General features: G+C 42.5%; 1 protein-coding gene across 1 annotated transcript; it reads left to right on the plus strand.

The window, feature by feature from the left end:
• Positions 1-1,644: 1,644 nt before the first annotated feature.
• On the plus strand, positions 1,645-2,340 carry LOC307027899 (high choriolytic enzyme 1-like; the record flags this gene model as incomplete). Its single annotated transcript, XM_079662593.1, has 1 exon — positions 1,645-2,340. One exon carries the CDS (start codon positions 1,645-1,647, stop codon positions 2,338-2,340), a length of 696 nt encoding a protein of 231 aa, XP_079518719.1.
• Between the last annotated feature and the right edge of the window lie 11,601 nt (positions 2,341-13,941).

Raw genomic sequence — 13,941 nt, forward strand, 5'->3', positions numbered from 1 at the left:
TGGGTCAGTCACACACATTTAATTTGAACATATACACTTTGGTAAAGCTGGCTTAAAAGCCATGTCTAATCCACAGAAATATAAAACCACCTGAGCAAAGTGTAGCTAAGGATGTGGCACACAAAAAATATCAAAATAGATGTCTTTGGGGGATTAATCCCTGCTTAAAGAGCAGGTTTGTCTGTGGAATCCTCCCTTCAGAGGTTTGTTCAGGCCTAGCAGTGTAGACCAGAGGTTGCGTTAACCGAATATTTTCCGTCAATGACGGATTTTTTTTAACAATGACGGAAAAATCTGAAAGGAAAATGGAAATGATACCGTTTCCTAACCTAACATTGCCATACAAATCATTGAAATGTCTGTGAGTTTTGGCTTTACGCTGTGCGCGCTCCCGTGAGGTGCAGTGGGCATACATAACATGGCGCTAACGGTTCACGAGTGTGCTCTTCCCCCCCTCGTCAGAGTTGTGTAAAGGCCGACGGGTAATATTGGATTTTGACGGAAATGTTACGATCCTCTCCATCAAAATTACGGACAGCGAAAAAGTCTAGCACAACCTCTGGTGTAGACACCAACCCATAATCCTCCTGCAGACACACCTGTAGAGGAGAGTATAAAGATAGACCCTCCAGAAAAACGCGGGCAAAAATCCTTGATTACGCGGGCTAAAGTCCTTGATTATGCGGGCTAAAACCCTTGATTATGCGATTAAACATGCAGGGTTTTTATGTGATTTTATGCGGTGAAATTGCGGGAAGTTGCGAAATATGCGGAAAGTTGCGAAATATGCTAAATATGCGGGAAAAAAGAATAACAATTTTTTTAAATATTGGGCTGTCTTATTTATTCTCTCTCACACACAACCTGCCACTAACGTTAAACCCCTTTACTATTCAATTAAACAAATTCAATGTTTATTTATTGTAAAAGCAATTGGGCTATTTTAATCTCACACACACACACACACACACACACACACACACACCCCCCCCACACACACACACTTCTCCGCCTCATTCTGTTTTCATTTACTCGTTCGTTATCTGACCAGCTTCAATCTTGTAGGCTACTCACTTCGTTTCTTGTAGCCCTCGAAAGGGTGTTGGAGGTTGATGCCTCGGTGAACGTGAGTTGTTTGGCTTTCTTGTCCGCAGCAGCAGAAAGCATTTTCGAATGTTTGAATGAATCAAAGTGGGTCGTCACCGTCGATTTTCTCTTATGCTCCAACACACAGTTGCACGGGGTGCAGAATAGTTTCCCCCCACTTTTTGCCCGGTCTTTAGTAGAAATGTTCGTCGGTAAATGAGATGGATTAGATTTTTTCATCTTGGTGTTTTCTCTATCGTGTGAGCTCCACACGTTCACTCTATACAGTGTTGTTTACATTCTGTGATGCGCGAGCTGATGACGTCACGTCAAAACGAGTTAACTTTTTTTTTTTTCTCAACGTTGTGTGGAAAAATGCGGGGATTATGCGGCCTTTTAAAAATCTGCGCCATTTTGCTGATTATGCGGTAAATTCTGCGATCGCGGAATCGTGTTTTTCTGGAGGGTCTATAAAGACCCTGGACTGAACTGAGTCAAACATCAAGCTTCAAGGAGTCTCTCCACAGCAGCTCCACAGCCTCCAGACCGACCCTGAAGATGACTCCCTCTGCCAGCCTGCTGCTGCTGCTGCTCCTGCTCGGCCTCTCTCAGGCACTTCCTCTCCAGGAGGAAGGAATCGAAGAAGATGAAGAAGAAGAAGTAGACGAAGAGGAGACTGTCGACATCACCACCAGGATTTTGACCTCCAACAATGCCACAGATGAGATCCTGCTGGAAGGAGACCTGCTGGCTCCCAAAACCAGAAACGCCATGAAGTGCTGGTCCCAGAGCTGCCTGTGGAAGAAAGGCTCCAGAGGCTTAGTGACGATCCCCTTCACCACGAGCAGTCAATTCACCAGCTCGGAGAGACAGAAGATCACCAACGCTATGAATGCCTTCCACAGCAAGACCTGCCTCCGCTTCGTCCCCTGTCGGAACCAGTACGACTACATCAGCATTGAGAACAAGGTCGGATGTTACTCCTCTCTGGGCAGAACAGGAGGCAGAACGGTGCTCTCTCTCAACATGCAGGACTGCGTCTACCACGGCACCATCCAGCACGAGATCAACCACGCTCTGGGCTTCCAGCACGAACAGACCAGGAGCGACCGCGACTCACACGTCAGGATCAACTGGCAGAACATCAACCCGCAGATGGCCTACAACTTCAAAAGGCACAACACCAACAACCTGAACACCCCCTACGACTACACCTCCATCATCAACCCAGTCTCACGGCATTTCATGTTATAGTCACGAAATTAATTTAATCTATTGATTCGTGTTAACCAACACGATTTTCGCATTTTTTTCGTGTCACACAGAACGATTTTAAAAGCAATGTATTTGTATTGGTAGTATGTTGCGTGCCTGCACCACGTATTTTTGTCCGGTCGGGTCTTGGAATACCAGAAGCTGTGGGGTTCATAAAATCATTTTCTTACTCAATATCTTACCCTAAGCCTAACCCTTTTATTTTAAATTGTATAATATCGGAGTTTTTTGCCGTCCGCGAGGAAAATAAATGTTGCTCAGCCAAAATCGTTCTGTGTCAGAATACTGAAATCTGTATTTTTTTTGATCTGTTTTTTCTTCTAAACTGTTATTATTTACGTTGCTTTTAAAATCGTTCTGTGTGGCACGAAAAAAGAATGCGAAATCATGTTGGTAAACACGAATCAATACATTAATTTTGTGACTATAACAAGAAATCCCGTGAGACTGTGTTGCCATCATGCACGATGGATCATGCCTTCTCCATCCAGCGGGGGAAGGCTGTGTCCTCTGTAACATCTGGGGCCTCATTTTTAAAGCCTTGCGTAGGATTCACGTGGGAAGGTTGCTTACGTAGGACAAAGCAAATAAATACGCACATACATTTTCCGATTTATAAAATACTGCTTACCGGCGTCGGACTTGCGTACGGCACATCCTACGCCGGTTTCCCTTTATAAATCACAATCAACTCAGCTTTCGCGGGCTTCACGTAACGCCCATATTTGCCTATAGAGTGGCGAAGTCACGCCCATCTACTTCCGGTCCATGGGACCTTATTTTGGAAAAATGATGTATTGAAGTCAATGAAGAGAGAAAACGTATCTTTCGATCCCGTTTGAATTGTGCCATGAATAACACAGATGATGTTTGTCAATCCTAAAAAAAAAAATTCCATGTCAAAAACGTCAGTTTGTCGTAAAACTGTTGAAATATAAGTCTATGAAAAATACGCAACTAGAAAGACTACAAATCCCAGAGTCGCGTAAGTGATGTCATAACTGTTTTCCTCCACTAAGAGATAGCTAACATAAGATAACTTTAGCAAGATGCCTGTGTGCTTAGTACCAGGTTGTTATCATACCAGCAATGGGTCTTGCTCGTTCTTTCGCTTTCCGTCTGATGAAAGGACCAGGAGTGGCTGGATCAAGTTAGCTACCTAGCTAGTAGCAAGCACGCTAGTTAGCATTACAGCCTTGTCATTTTTTTTTTTTTCATATGTATTTTTATTGGGAAACATGAGAAAAAACAACAATGAAGTAGCAGTCGTCAAACATGTATGAAATCCCCCCCTTTTTTTTTTTTTTCTTTTTTTTTTATCAGGAACAGGATAAGGGAATGATAATGAAAACAAAAGGAAATAAAATACAAATAATAACCCACCCAAAACTGGACAAGAGTCATTAAGAAAAAATAAATAAATAAAAAGACTTAGCACAGATACAATTGTTTCATGCTCGACACACACAGCTCAACATACAATATCATTGATAGGACTATCAGTTACATTCCAGGGAAGTGAGAGAGTCAATGTAAGTGAGTACCGGATTCCACCTTTTAAGGAAATTATCAGACGAGCCTCGTAGTGTATATTTGATTTTCTCTAGATGGAGAAAAGACAACAAATCTTCAAACCAGGAAGATGCGGAGGGTGGGTTTGGGTCTTTCCACTGAAGCAATATACGTCTACGGGCTATAAGAGAGGCGAAAGCTATAACATCACTCTGGTTTCTAGTCAGCATGGTCAAATCTTCAGGTACACCAAAAATAGCAATGTGAGGACTGGGTGACAATGAAATATTGAGAGCCTTAGATACAGTGTCGAAAAACACAGACCAAAATGTAGCCAATTTCGAGCAAGAGTAGAACATGTGAGTATGATCGGCAATTGACGAAGAACATCTATCACAGATATCACTTGAGCCTGGAAATAATTTAGAAAGTTTTGCTTTGGTGAAATGTATTCGATGCAAAACCTTGAACTGAATCAGAGTCAGTCGGGCACAAGAGGACGTAGAATTTACTCTTTTAAAAGCAATTTCCCACCATTCATCTGTGAGGTCAAGCCCAAGTTCCCTCTCCCTCTTGCCCACAGCCCCAGCAAGTGGAGAGGTCCCAGCCGATATAATGAGGTCATATAGTACAGTTATACTACCACTTAACTTATTAAGTGAGAGGATGTCATCCATCAAGGAATTAGCAGTCAATAGTGGGAATGAAGCAAAGTGAGTACGGGCACAGTCCCGTGCTTGGAGAAATCGAAACAGACTAGAATGTGGCAGATCAAACTTATTACGAATATCCTCAAAAGTTGCGAATGTCCCGTCAATGTATAGGTTAGAAAAAACTACTATGCCCTTTCTTTTCCACAATGCAAAGGTTGTGTCAAATTTGGGTGGGGTAAACAAGGGATTATTAAGGATGGGGCTATGGGGAGAGGGAGAGGAGAGTTTAAAGTGCTGCCTGAATTGTTTCCAAATTTTTAAAGACGATATAACAATTGGGTTTGAGGTATATTTGGAGGGGCAAGATGCAAGAGGGGCACAAAGCAGAGCAGACAGAGAGGTTGCATGACAACTAAGAGCTTCCATTAGGCACCAATCAGCATCAGAGGAACTATGCCAAAGACGTAATTTCTGGATGTTGGCTGCCCAATAATAAAATAGGAGGTTCGGTAGAGATAAGCCACCATCTTTGTTACGTCTCTGAAGAGTAGTCCTGCGTGCCCTTGGAGTCCTACCAGCCCAGATAAAAACAGAGATCATCCCATCTAGCTTATTGAAAAACTGTTTTGGTAAAAAAATTGGCAGACATTGGAAAAGAAAAAGAAATCTTGGTAAAATGTTCATCTTAATAGATTGAATCCTACCAAACAAAGAAAGAGGGAGGGTACCCCATCGTTGTAAATCCACCTTTATATCTGTGACTAGCTTAGAGAAGTTTGTTTCATGAAGGGAAGCAAGACTGCGAGTTATAGTTACACCCAAATACCGGAAACTCGTAGGAGCCAGGTGGAAAGGTAGGGCATGAGCTGGGATGCGAGTAGCTACTTCATTTACAGGGAAACACTCACTCTTGTCAAAATTTACCTTATAGCCTGAAAATGACCCAAAACTATTTAGGAGTTGCAGAATGTCACCAATACAGTTGACTGGATCTGAGATATAGAGTAAAAGGTCATCAGCATATAGCGAGACCCGGTGATCCAACCCAGCCCTGCGCATGCCTGTGAAAAGTGGAGATGACCTCAGAGCAATGGCAAGGGGCTCTATTGCCAAGGCAAATAATAAGGGGGAAATTGGACAGCCCTGCCGGGTGCCCCTCGTCAAGGGGAAGAATTTAGACAGTTGAGAATTTGTTTTTACGCTAGCAGTAGGGTTAGTATACAAAAGCCTAATCCATGACACAAACCGAGATCCAAAACCAAATTTATGAAGTGTAAAGAATAAATAGTCCCACTCCACCCGATCAAAAGCCTTCTCTGCGTCTAATGAGACAATCATCTCAGCATCTGGTGAGACTGCAGGGGAAAGCACAATATTAAGTAACCGTCTGATGTTAGAAGATAATTGACGACCCCTGATAAAGCCAGTCTGGTCTTCAGAGACAATACCTGGTAAACACGGGTCCAGGCGGTTCGCCAGCACCTTAGCAAGAAGTTTGACATCCGCGTTCAAGAGACTTATAGGTCTCCAGCTACTACAATCTTCTGCTTTTTTGCCTTTTTTGAGAATAAGGGAGATTGAGGCTTGTCTTAGTGTTGGGGGTAGAGTACCATTTTTCAGGTAATCATTAAACATATCTAATAAAAGGGGAGCTAACTGGGCCGAGAACTTTTTATAAAAATCTACAGGAAAACCATCCGGGCCTGGGGCCTTGTTATTTTGCATCTTCCTAAGACTGCCAGTTATCTCCTCTAGAGACAGAGGGTCGTCCAAGCTATCACGCGTGAGAGTATCAATATTAGAGATATCCAGAGTGTCAAAAAAATGCTCTATATTTGTATTGTCTATAGGGGGTTCAGATGTGTACAGCTTGGAGTAAAATGTGGTAAAGGCATCGTTTATTTCAGTAGGATTCGTAGTGAGGGAATGTGAGGAATCATAGACCTGAGTAATAAACTGAGAAACTGACTGGTGTTTAAGCTGCGATGCTAAGAGGCGACTAGCCTTATCACCGTATTCATAATACGTACCCCTTGTCCGTCTAAGAAGATACTCAGCCCTGCCAGTGGAAAGCAAATCAAATTTGGATTGAAGCTTACGCCTCTCAGCATACAATTCAGGAGTGGGAGAACTCGAGTACTGTCTGTCTAATTTACTAATAGCGTCAACCAAATCCTGCTGTTCTTTTGTCTTTTGTTTTCTAGAGTGAGCATTATACGAAATAATCTCTCCTCGCATCACTGCTTTAAAAGTTTCCCAAAGAAGGGAGGGGGAGGTGGATTCAGATTTATTATTATCAATAAAAAAGTCTATTTGCTTTGAAATATGCTCACAAAATGTTTTGGTAGCTAACAGGCCTGTATTAAATCTCCAGGGCCCACACCTTGGACTAGGGGAGAGAGATAGCTCTAGAACAAGAGGAGCATGATCAGAGATGACAATAGCAGAGTATTCAGTCAGTCCAACAGAAGACAGAAGGGCTTTATCTACAAAAAAATAATCAATGCGTGAGTAAACACGGTGAACTAGAGAGAAGTATGAAAAATCCCTTTTAGTCGGGTGGAGAAACCGCCATGGGTCAATACAACCCACCTGGTTCATAAATGTGGATAGTGCTCGAGCCATACAAGAAGGGGTAAATCTTTTGGGACATGACCTGTCTAACTGTGGATCAACTACAAGGTTCAAATCACCCCCGAAGATGAGGCGGTGTGTGTCCATATTTGGTAAAGAGGAGAAAATTGAGGTCATAAAATTTGGATTATCAAAATTTGGGGCATATACATTAACCAAAATCACTGGGGTCTGATATAGCACACCTTTGACTATAATATAACGCCCTCCGGGATCTGAAATAGTTTGTTCAGCTGAAAACTGAACACTTTTGTGTATTATGATGGCTGTGCCCCTGGCTTTAGAATTGAAATTTGAATGAAAAACCTGCCCCACCCAAGGCTTACGAAGCCTAGCATGGTCATTCACACAGAGGTGCGTTTCCTGGAGAAAAGCAATATCAGTATTGAGACTTTTTAGGTGTGAAAACACTCTCGACCTCTTAATTGGTCCTCCCAGTCCCCTGACATTCCAGCTAATAAATCTAACAGAGCCTACAGACCCTCTCTGACCTGTATTCTGGTTAGTCATTAATTAAAATCATCAACCATATGTAACATAACAAGCGTAGTGGACAAGCATCATACACACCAGTAACATTAGATATTAAAAACAAAGACCCTCCCCTAGGCAAACACCCAACCTTTTCCCAAAATAACCCTCTACTAAAAAAGAAAAAACACATATCTTTGAGGACAAATGAAAACAAAGAAAACCTTAAGCTCAACATTGCGGTTAGCAAAGTGAGTAGCAGGATAAACCTTTGCTAAACAACCAGTTGACCACGCAGTGGTATCCCCTCCTACAATATCAAATTAAATTAAACACCACTAGAACGATTCTGTTTTTAGAACAGACAAATTGGCAACGATCTACAGACCAACAGAACAAATGCTGGCAGGTGACTAAACACCAGCAGAGGACAGTGCTGCACTCACCCGGAAAAAATGATGAGTCCAAACAGAAAAACACGGGCTTGGTGAGCAGGCTAAACGGAATTAGCCTAGCCCAGCAAAAACACACCCGTAGGCAACAACGGAGTTATCAAAAAAAGTAAAATCAACCCGTAGCGAAATGGAAACACGGCAGCTTAAGTCTTATGAATGCGTTCTTGATAGAAGCGATCAGCCAGCTCGGGAGTGTCAAACAAGTGGACCACACCGTTGAAGGTGACTCTCAGCCGGGCGGGGTAAATCATGCCGAAACGCACTCCTTTTTTGTAAAGCCGGGACTTCACATTATTGAAAGCGGCTCTCTTCTTAGCAACAGTGGCGCTGAAATCCTCGTAGAATTTGATCCTGTGCCCTCGGTAGGACATCTCCCGGTGTTCCTTGGCCCATTTCAAAACCTGCTCCTTCTCAACGTAGCGATGGAAACGGACAATTATGGGCCGAGAGCCCTGGCTGGGTCTGGGTCTCAGGCTGCGATGTGCGCGATCGAGCTCCGGGCCGGAGTCAGGTAAGACATCTCCAGCCACCTCCTTGAATAACTGAGACATAAACTCCCTAGCGTTTGCGCCTTCCATATCTTCAGGAATACCCACGACTCTGAGGTTCTGACGCTTGGAGCGCGATATCAAGTCCTCCACTGTAGCGTGTAGCGCTGAGTTATCATCCGACACGGAGGCTAGCTGGTTCTTCAAGGTCGCCACGTCTTGCTGCAGGCTAACGATGTCATCTGAGTTGGAAGACAGTGTGCTCTCGATCTGTGATATGGTGGCGGTGTGAGTCGCCACAGTGTTGGTTATAGCTTCAAGTGTTGGGAGTATCGGGGCCATGGCTTCCGACAAGGCAGCGTTGAAATCTTCCTTAAGACTTTCGCTCAATTTCTGGAGCTCAATGACTAGCATCTCAGCCGTTAACTGTGTAGGCCCCGTCGACGACATTTTCTGCTTGTCCTCGAGTCCCGGGAATGAATCAGTCATTCGCTGCTGGGTTTTACCGATCCGTCCACCCTTGCTCATCGTAACGGTGTGCAATATTGTTCCGTTTAACTCTATCAATGTAGTCTGTACCAAAGTTTAAATAAAATTCGGCGTTATCTTAGTAAAATATTATGAAAAATGCGGAGCTGATAGCAACTGCGTCCTCCTTCTACATGCTCAAACCGGAAGCCAGCAGCCTTGTCATTTTTATTAGCCTTAACATGAAGTAACCCAAAATGTTAAACAGTAAGAGTAGTAGTCATATTTCGTGAACCCTTTGAAGAGTACTGTCACACCGGTGTGATCAATCAATCAATCAATCAATCAATCAATCAATCAATGTTTATTTATATAGCCCAATATCACAAATGTTACATTTGTCTCAGTGGACTTCACAGTTTGTACAGAATATCAGTATGACAATACAACACCCTCTGTCCTTAGACCCTCACATCGCACAAGGAAAAACTTCCGGAGAAAACCCACAGTTTAAAGGGGAAAATGGGAGAAACCTCAGGGAGAGCAACAGAGGAGTGATCCCTCTCCCAGGACGGACAGATGTGCAATAGATGCAGTGTGTAAATCAAAGAGATAATACATTTACAACATAGACCAAATGTTTGGAAATGCATGTGTGTGTATAATAGGAAGATGAATCCACGAGGATATCCATCCAGGACTTATGATCCAGGACCACAGCGATAGGCACAGCCACGACTCAAGATCCAGGGCTCGCGATCCAGGACTCCGGACCACAGCAACAGGATCATCCATGACTCCGGATCCCGGCATATATAGACACCAAAAAGAATTTTTTTTGGGGAAGCTGGGTTAATCGGAATATGAGAGTACACAGGTATTGACAGAGAGAAGGAAGAAGTAAGGTGTCCCCCGACAAACTAAGCCTATATCAGCAAAACTAGGGGCTGAATCTAATCAGCCCTAACTATAAGCTTTATCAAAAAGGAAGGTCTTAAGACCACTCTTAAAAACGGATAGGGTGTCTGCCGCCCGAACACAAACTTGAATCTGATTCCACAAATGTGGAGCTTGATAAGAAAAGGCTCTGGCTCCCATTGTACTTTTAGTGACTAGGAACAACCAACAACCCTGTATTCTTGGAACGCAATGCCCTAGTAGGACAGTAGCAGAGGTGGGAGTAAGTCCTACATGTCCAAGTCATAAGCAAGTCTCAAGTCTTGACCTACAAGTATCAAGCAAGTCCCAAGTCACCGTGATGAGAGTCAAGTCAAGTCATTGCTCAGGTCAAGCAAGTCAAGTCAAGTCAAGTCATACGAAGTTCTGATGAATAAGCTCAGTTTCCGCATTTAAAATCAGTTAAAAGACAGTGGTTATGAAAATTGATTCAACCCACCCTATGATCTTCATTACATACACAGTTAATCATTTGAAATCTAATTTAGACCGATGACAATCATATTAGATTCATATTAACCCTAGAACTGCAGACAATATAGCTAGGACTCAAAAAGTCTGTTCAAAAAGGCAGACTTCCAGGTAAGAAAATCATATGGCATTTGCCATTACACATATTTAATTTAAATTTCTGTTAACACTAGAACCGCCAACAGCGTCAGCAACTACATAGATATCATTTTCAAATCATTTAAATTGTTCCTCTTCATAATTTCCTTATAAACTAAGTAGGACGATTTAAAACTCACTTAATTGGGTTCATTTAGAAATTGCTTCAATTTATCATCATAACAGATCAAAAAGTTCAGATTCATTTTACAATAATTCAAGGAATGATGCACTTCTACAAACAAAAACAACATAATTAAAACATTTAAACAAACTACTAAAAGTAGATGAACTACATTATTCAAAAGTTCACAGTAACTTCTGATAATAACACAGGGGAAATAAACGAGGCATCTCTTTTCCTCTCTCTCTCTCGACACCCCATCAGTATTGGGGTTAGTCAAAAATGAATCCCTTGGCGGTTCTAGTGTTCATTTACCGTTTTGTCTTCTCTTTGCAATGCTTAATCGATTTGAAACCAAGTCTAACGTAGCTTAAACTTAACGTTAGCTTTCTAGCTAACACAACACATGCACGCACGCATGTGGTTTTTTGTAGTGACGAATTAAGTTGGATGTTGTGGTGGTCGTGTCACTAATCTTTATGCTGCAGACCGCTGTTCTCATCTTATTAGCGTCATCAACAACATAATCCTTGAATCCAAACTTGACTATTTTTGGAGTAACGCTAGCTGCTGCCATGTTAACTGACACTCCTGCCTTCTAGTGGGTTGCCAGGTTTGCGTGCACGGCACTATTAATCACCCAATCACGTTTCGAAAAAACTAAATGTAATATCTCAACACAAAAACAAACGCAAATATTTAATTTTAAAAAGTCAAGTCCTTTCAAGTCATCTGTCTCAAGCTTAAGTCAAGTCTCAAGTCATGAATACCAAGTCAAAGTCAAGTCAAGTCTTTTATCAATGTTAGTCAAGCAAGTCTCAAGTCCAAAAATATGCGACTTGAGTCTGACTCGAGTCAATGTGACTCGAGTCCCCACCTCTGCCAAAAATAGATGAATACAAGTGTTGACAAGTTAGTTCAAAGCAATGTATTGTTGAAAGTAAGTTTAAAGTATCCAAATAGAAACTAACTAAAAGTAATGTCTAATTGACTGCAGTCAACATCTTGATGTATCCTTGGGCAAGATACTTAACCCTGAGTTGCTCTAGATGGCATGGCCAACGGTGTGTGAATGCGTCAATGTTAGGTCCTAGAGTAAGATACACTGCCCTGTATGAATGGGTGAATGACATGTAGTATGTAAAGCGCTTTGAGGGGTCTTAAAGACAGGATAAAGCGCTATATAAAGTACAGTCCATTTACCATTTGACTGAAATCGAAGGATACAATAATGGAGTTGGTTGAAACATTAAGCCATAGACACATGGTTGATGTTAGCTAAACTAGGCCTAATTGATGATGTTAAAGAAAGGTCCAGCTTTTGCAAAAATAATACCCTACAACTGGAAACTCAAAAAACTAAATATGGAGTGTTAAATGAAATGAAATAACTATTGTAAAGTGATCACATTTTATTATTAATGGTTCAATAACATCCAGTTGTTATATTGAGATGAGCACATTTGTAACATGACAGGTGTTTTCGAACAAGAAGTTGCCCCTACCTGAGTTCATCTGATAGAGCTGTGGGGTCTGACAACTACGTCAGAAGCCATTGCAATCCAGGAACAAATTCATATTTATCGACAGCTAGAAATACAGCTGGGTTAAATGTGCAGCATTAACCATTAACTGTGATGCGTTTTAACCAGTTTTAACTTGTCTTTTATCAACAATTTCCAAAACATTTCTCCATAGGCTATTACTTTATTTTCTTTTTTTTACTCTAATTGTAGTTTTATCCATTGTTCAACAATGTTTAATATTAATAATGAGCTTGATTTTGACCATGTGGACCCCCCACCACTCTCCATAGTGTGAACAATCCTTCAGGGAGTCTAGGTCCAGGTAAATCACGGGCGAAGTGTGTATACTTGCTGGGTTGCTGCCCAGAGGCTGTGGGGCGACTGTGGTGTCCCGGAGCAGGCCAACATCAAAGCCCTTGATCCCGAAGAGCCTGAGGCTACCAACAGCCGACAGATCTGATTGTCAGTGGAGATTCAAAACGATTTTGTGCGAGAGAACACAGTGATTTCTCACAAAGTTACTTGCAAATATAACCTCAAATAAGAAAATGTCTGGCGACACATCTTACCTATATGAAAGTGGCCTTCAAACTAAGCAGTAAATTAGGGACATACACCCTCAAATCTATGTTTTTGGCGACAACTGATAATAGGGTTAGGTGTCTCTCACACACACACACACACACACACACACACACACACACACACACACACACACACACACACACACGTTCTCAGGTCCGACATTGAGTTATAACAAGTCTTTTGAGACCTATCAGCCACTGTTTTTGTGGCTCATCAGAATGCATGTGCCACATCACATTAGTCCCCACGTGTGAACCGTGATTTCACTTGGTAATTTTGAAGCGTCTCACTGCCTATACATATTCATGCTGGGCCTATAAGTGTCAAGTTGAGATGTCCTTGCAGTGTCCTTGACAGCGAGTTATTAATATTGAATACTTAAGTCAACATTAACTAGATGAAGAGCTATACAGGTCAGCGTCTGCCACATTCCCCACCCTCTGTCCTGGGAACAATTGGAGAAATCATCAAATTGTTTTAGATCTGTGTAAGATGTGTATCAGGTCCATTATGAAATACTTTCATGTGCACTATAATAATACAGCACAAACATTATGGGATTCCTATTGTATTTCACGTGATCAGTTTTCCACTTGTTTTACTCATTTAGGAGGCTGCTGAATGGGAGCCCACGCGCTCCGACTTAAAAGCCATAAATCCCAGGGTATTACTCTGAACGCAAACATCTTAACTATTCCAATTCTCCAATCCCTAAATTGGTGCGGCTGTTGTTGCTTGTGGCTGCTTTTTAAAACCCTCCTCCTGCTCCTGAACGGTGTGTAGCCCGGTACCGGAGCTTTGTCTGGCTGCTGTGCTTGATAGGAGGCTGGCTGCAGGCGTCTCGTCGCAGCAGCTGAGATGAGGTCGCTGAGGTCCTCCCGCTTGTGGCGACGCCCAAGGGCCATCAACACAGCGGGGAGCCCGGGTGCCGGTGAGGTCTCGCACAGCCTCGCCTCGCTTCATGAAAGCCTAATGAAGAGAGGGGGGCTTTGAAACGGTGTTGTTAGATGCCCACAATCCTGCAGCACGGGAGCATGGAGAGGATCAAAACAGCGTGCAGGAGAATTCAAAGAGAGAGCAGAGACACAGAGGCAGGAA

This window comes from Notothenia rossii, assembly GCF_949606895.1.
Source record: "Notothenia rossii genome assembly, chromosome: 2".
NCBI lineage: Eukaryota > Metazoa > Chordata > Actinopteri > Perciformes > Nototheniidae > Notothenia > Notothenia rossii.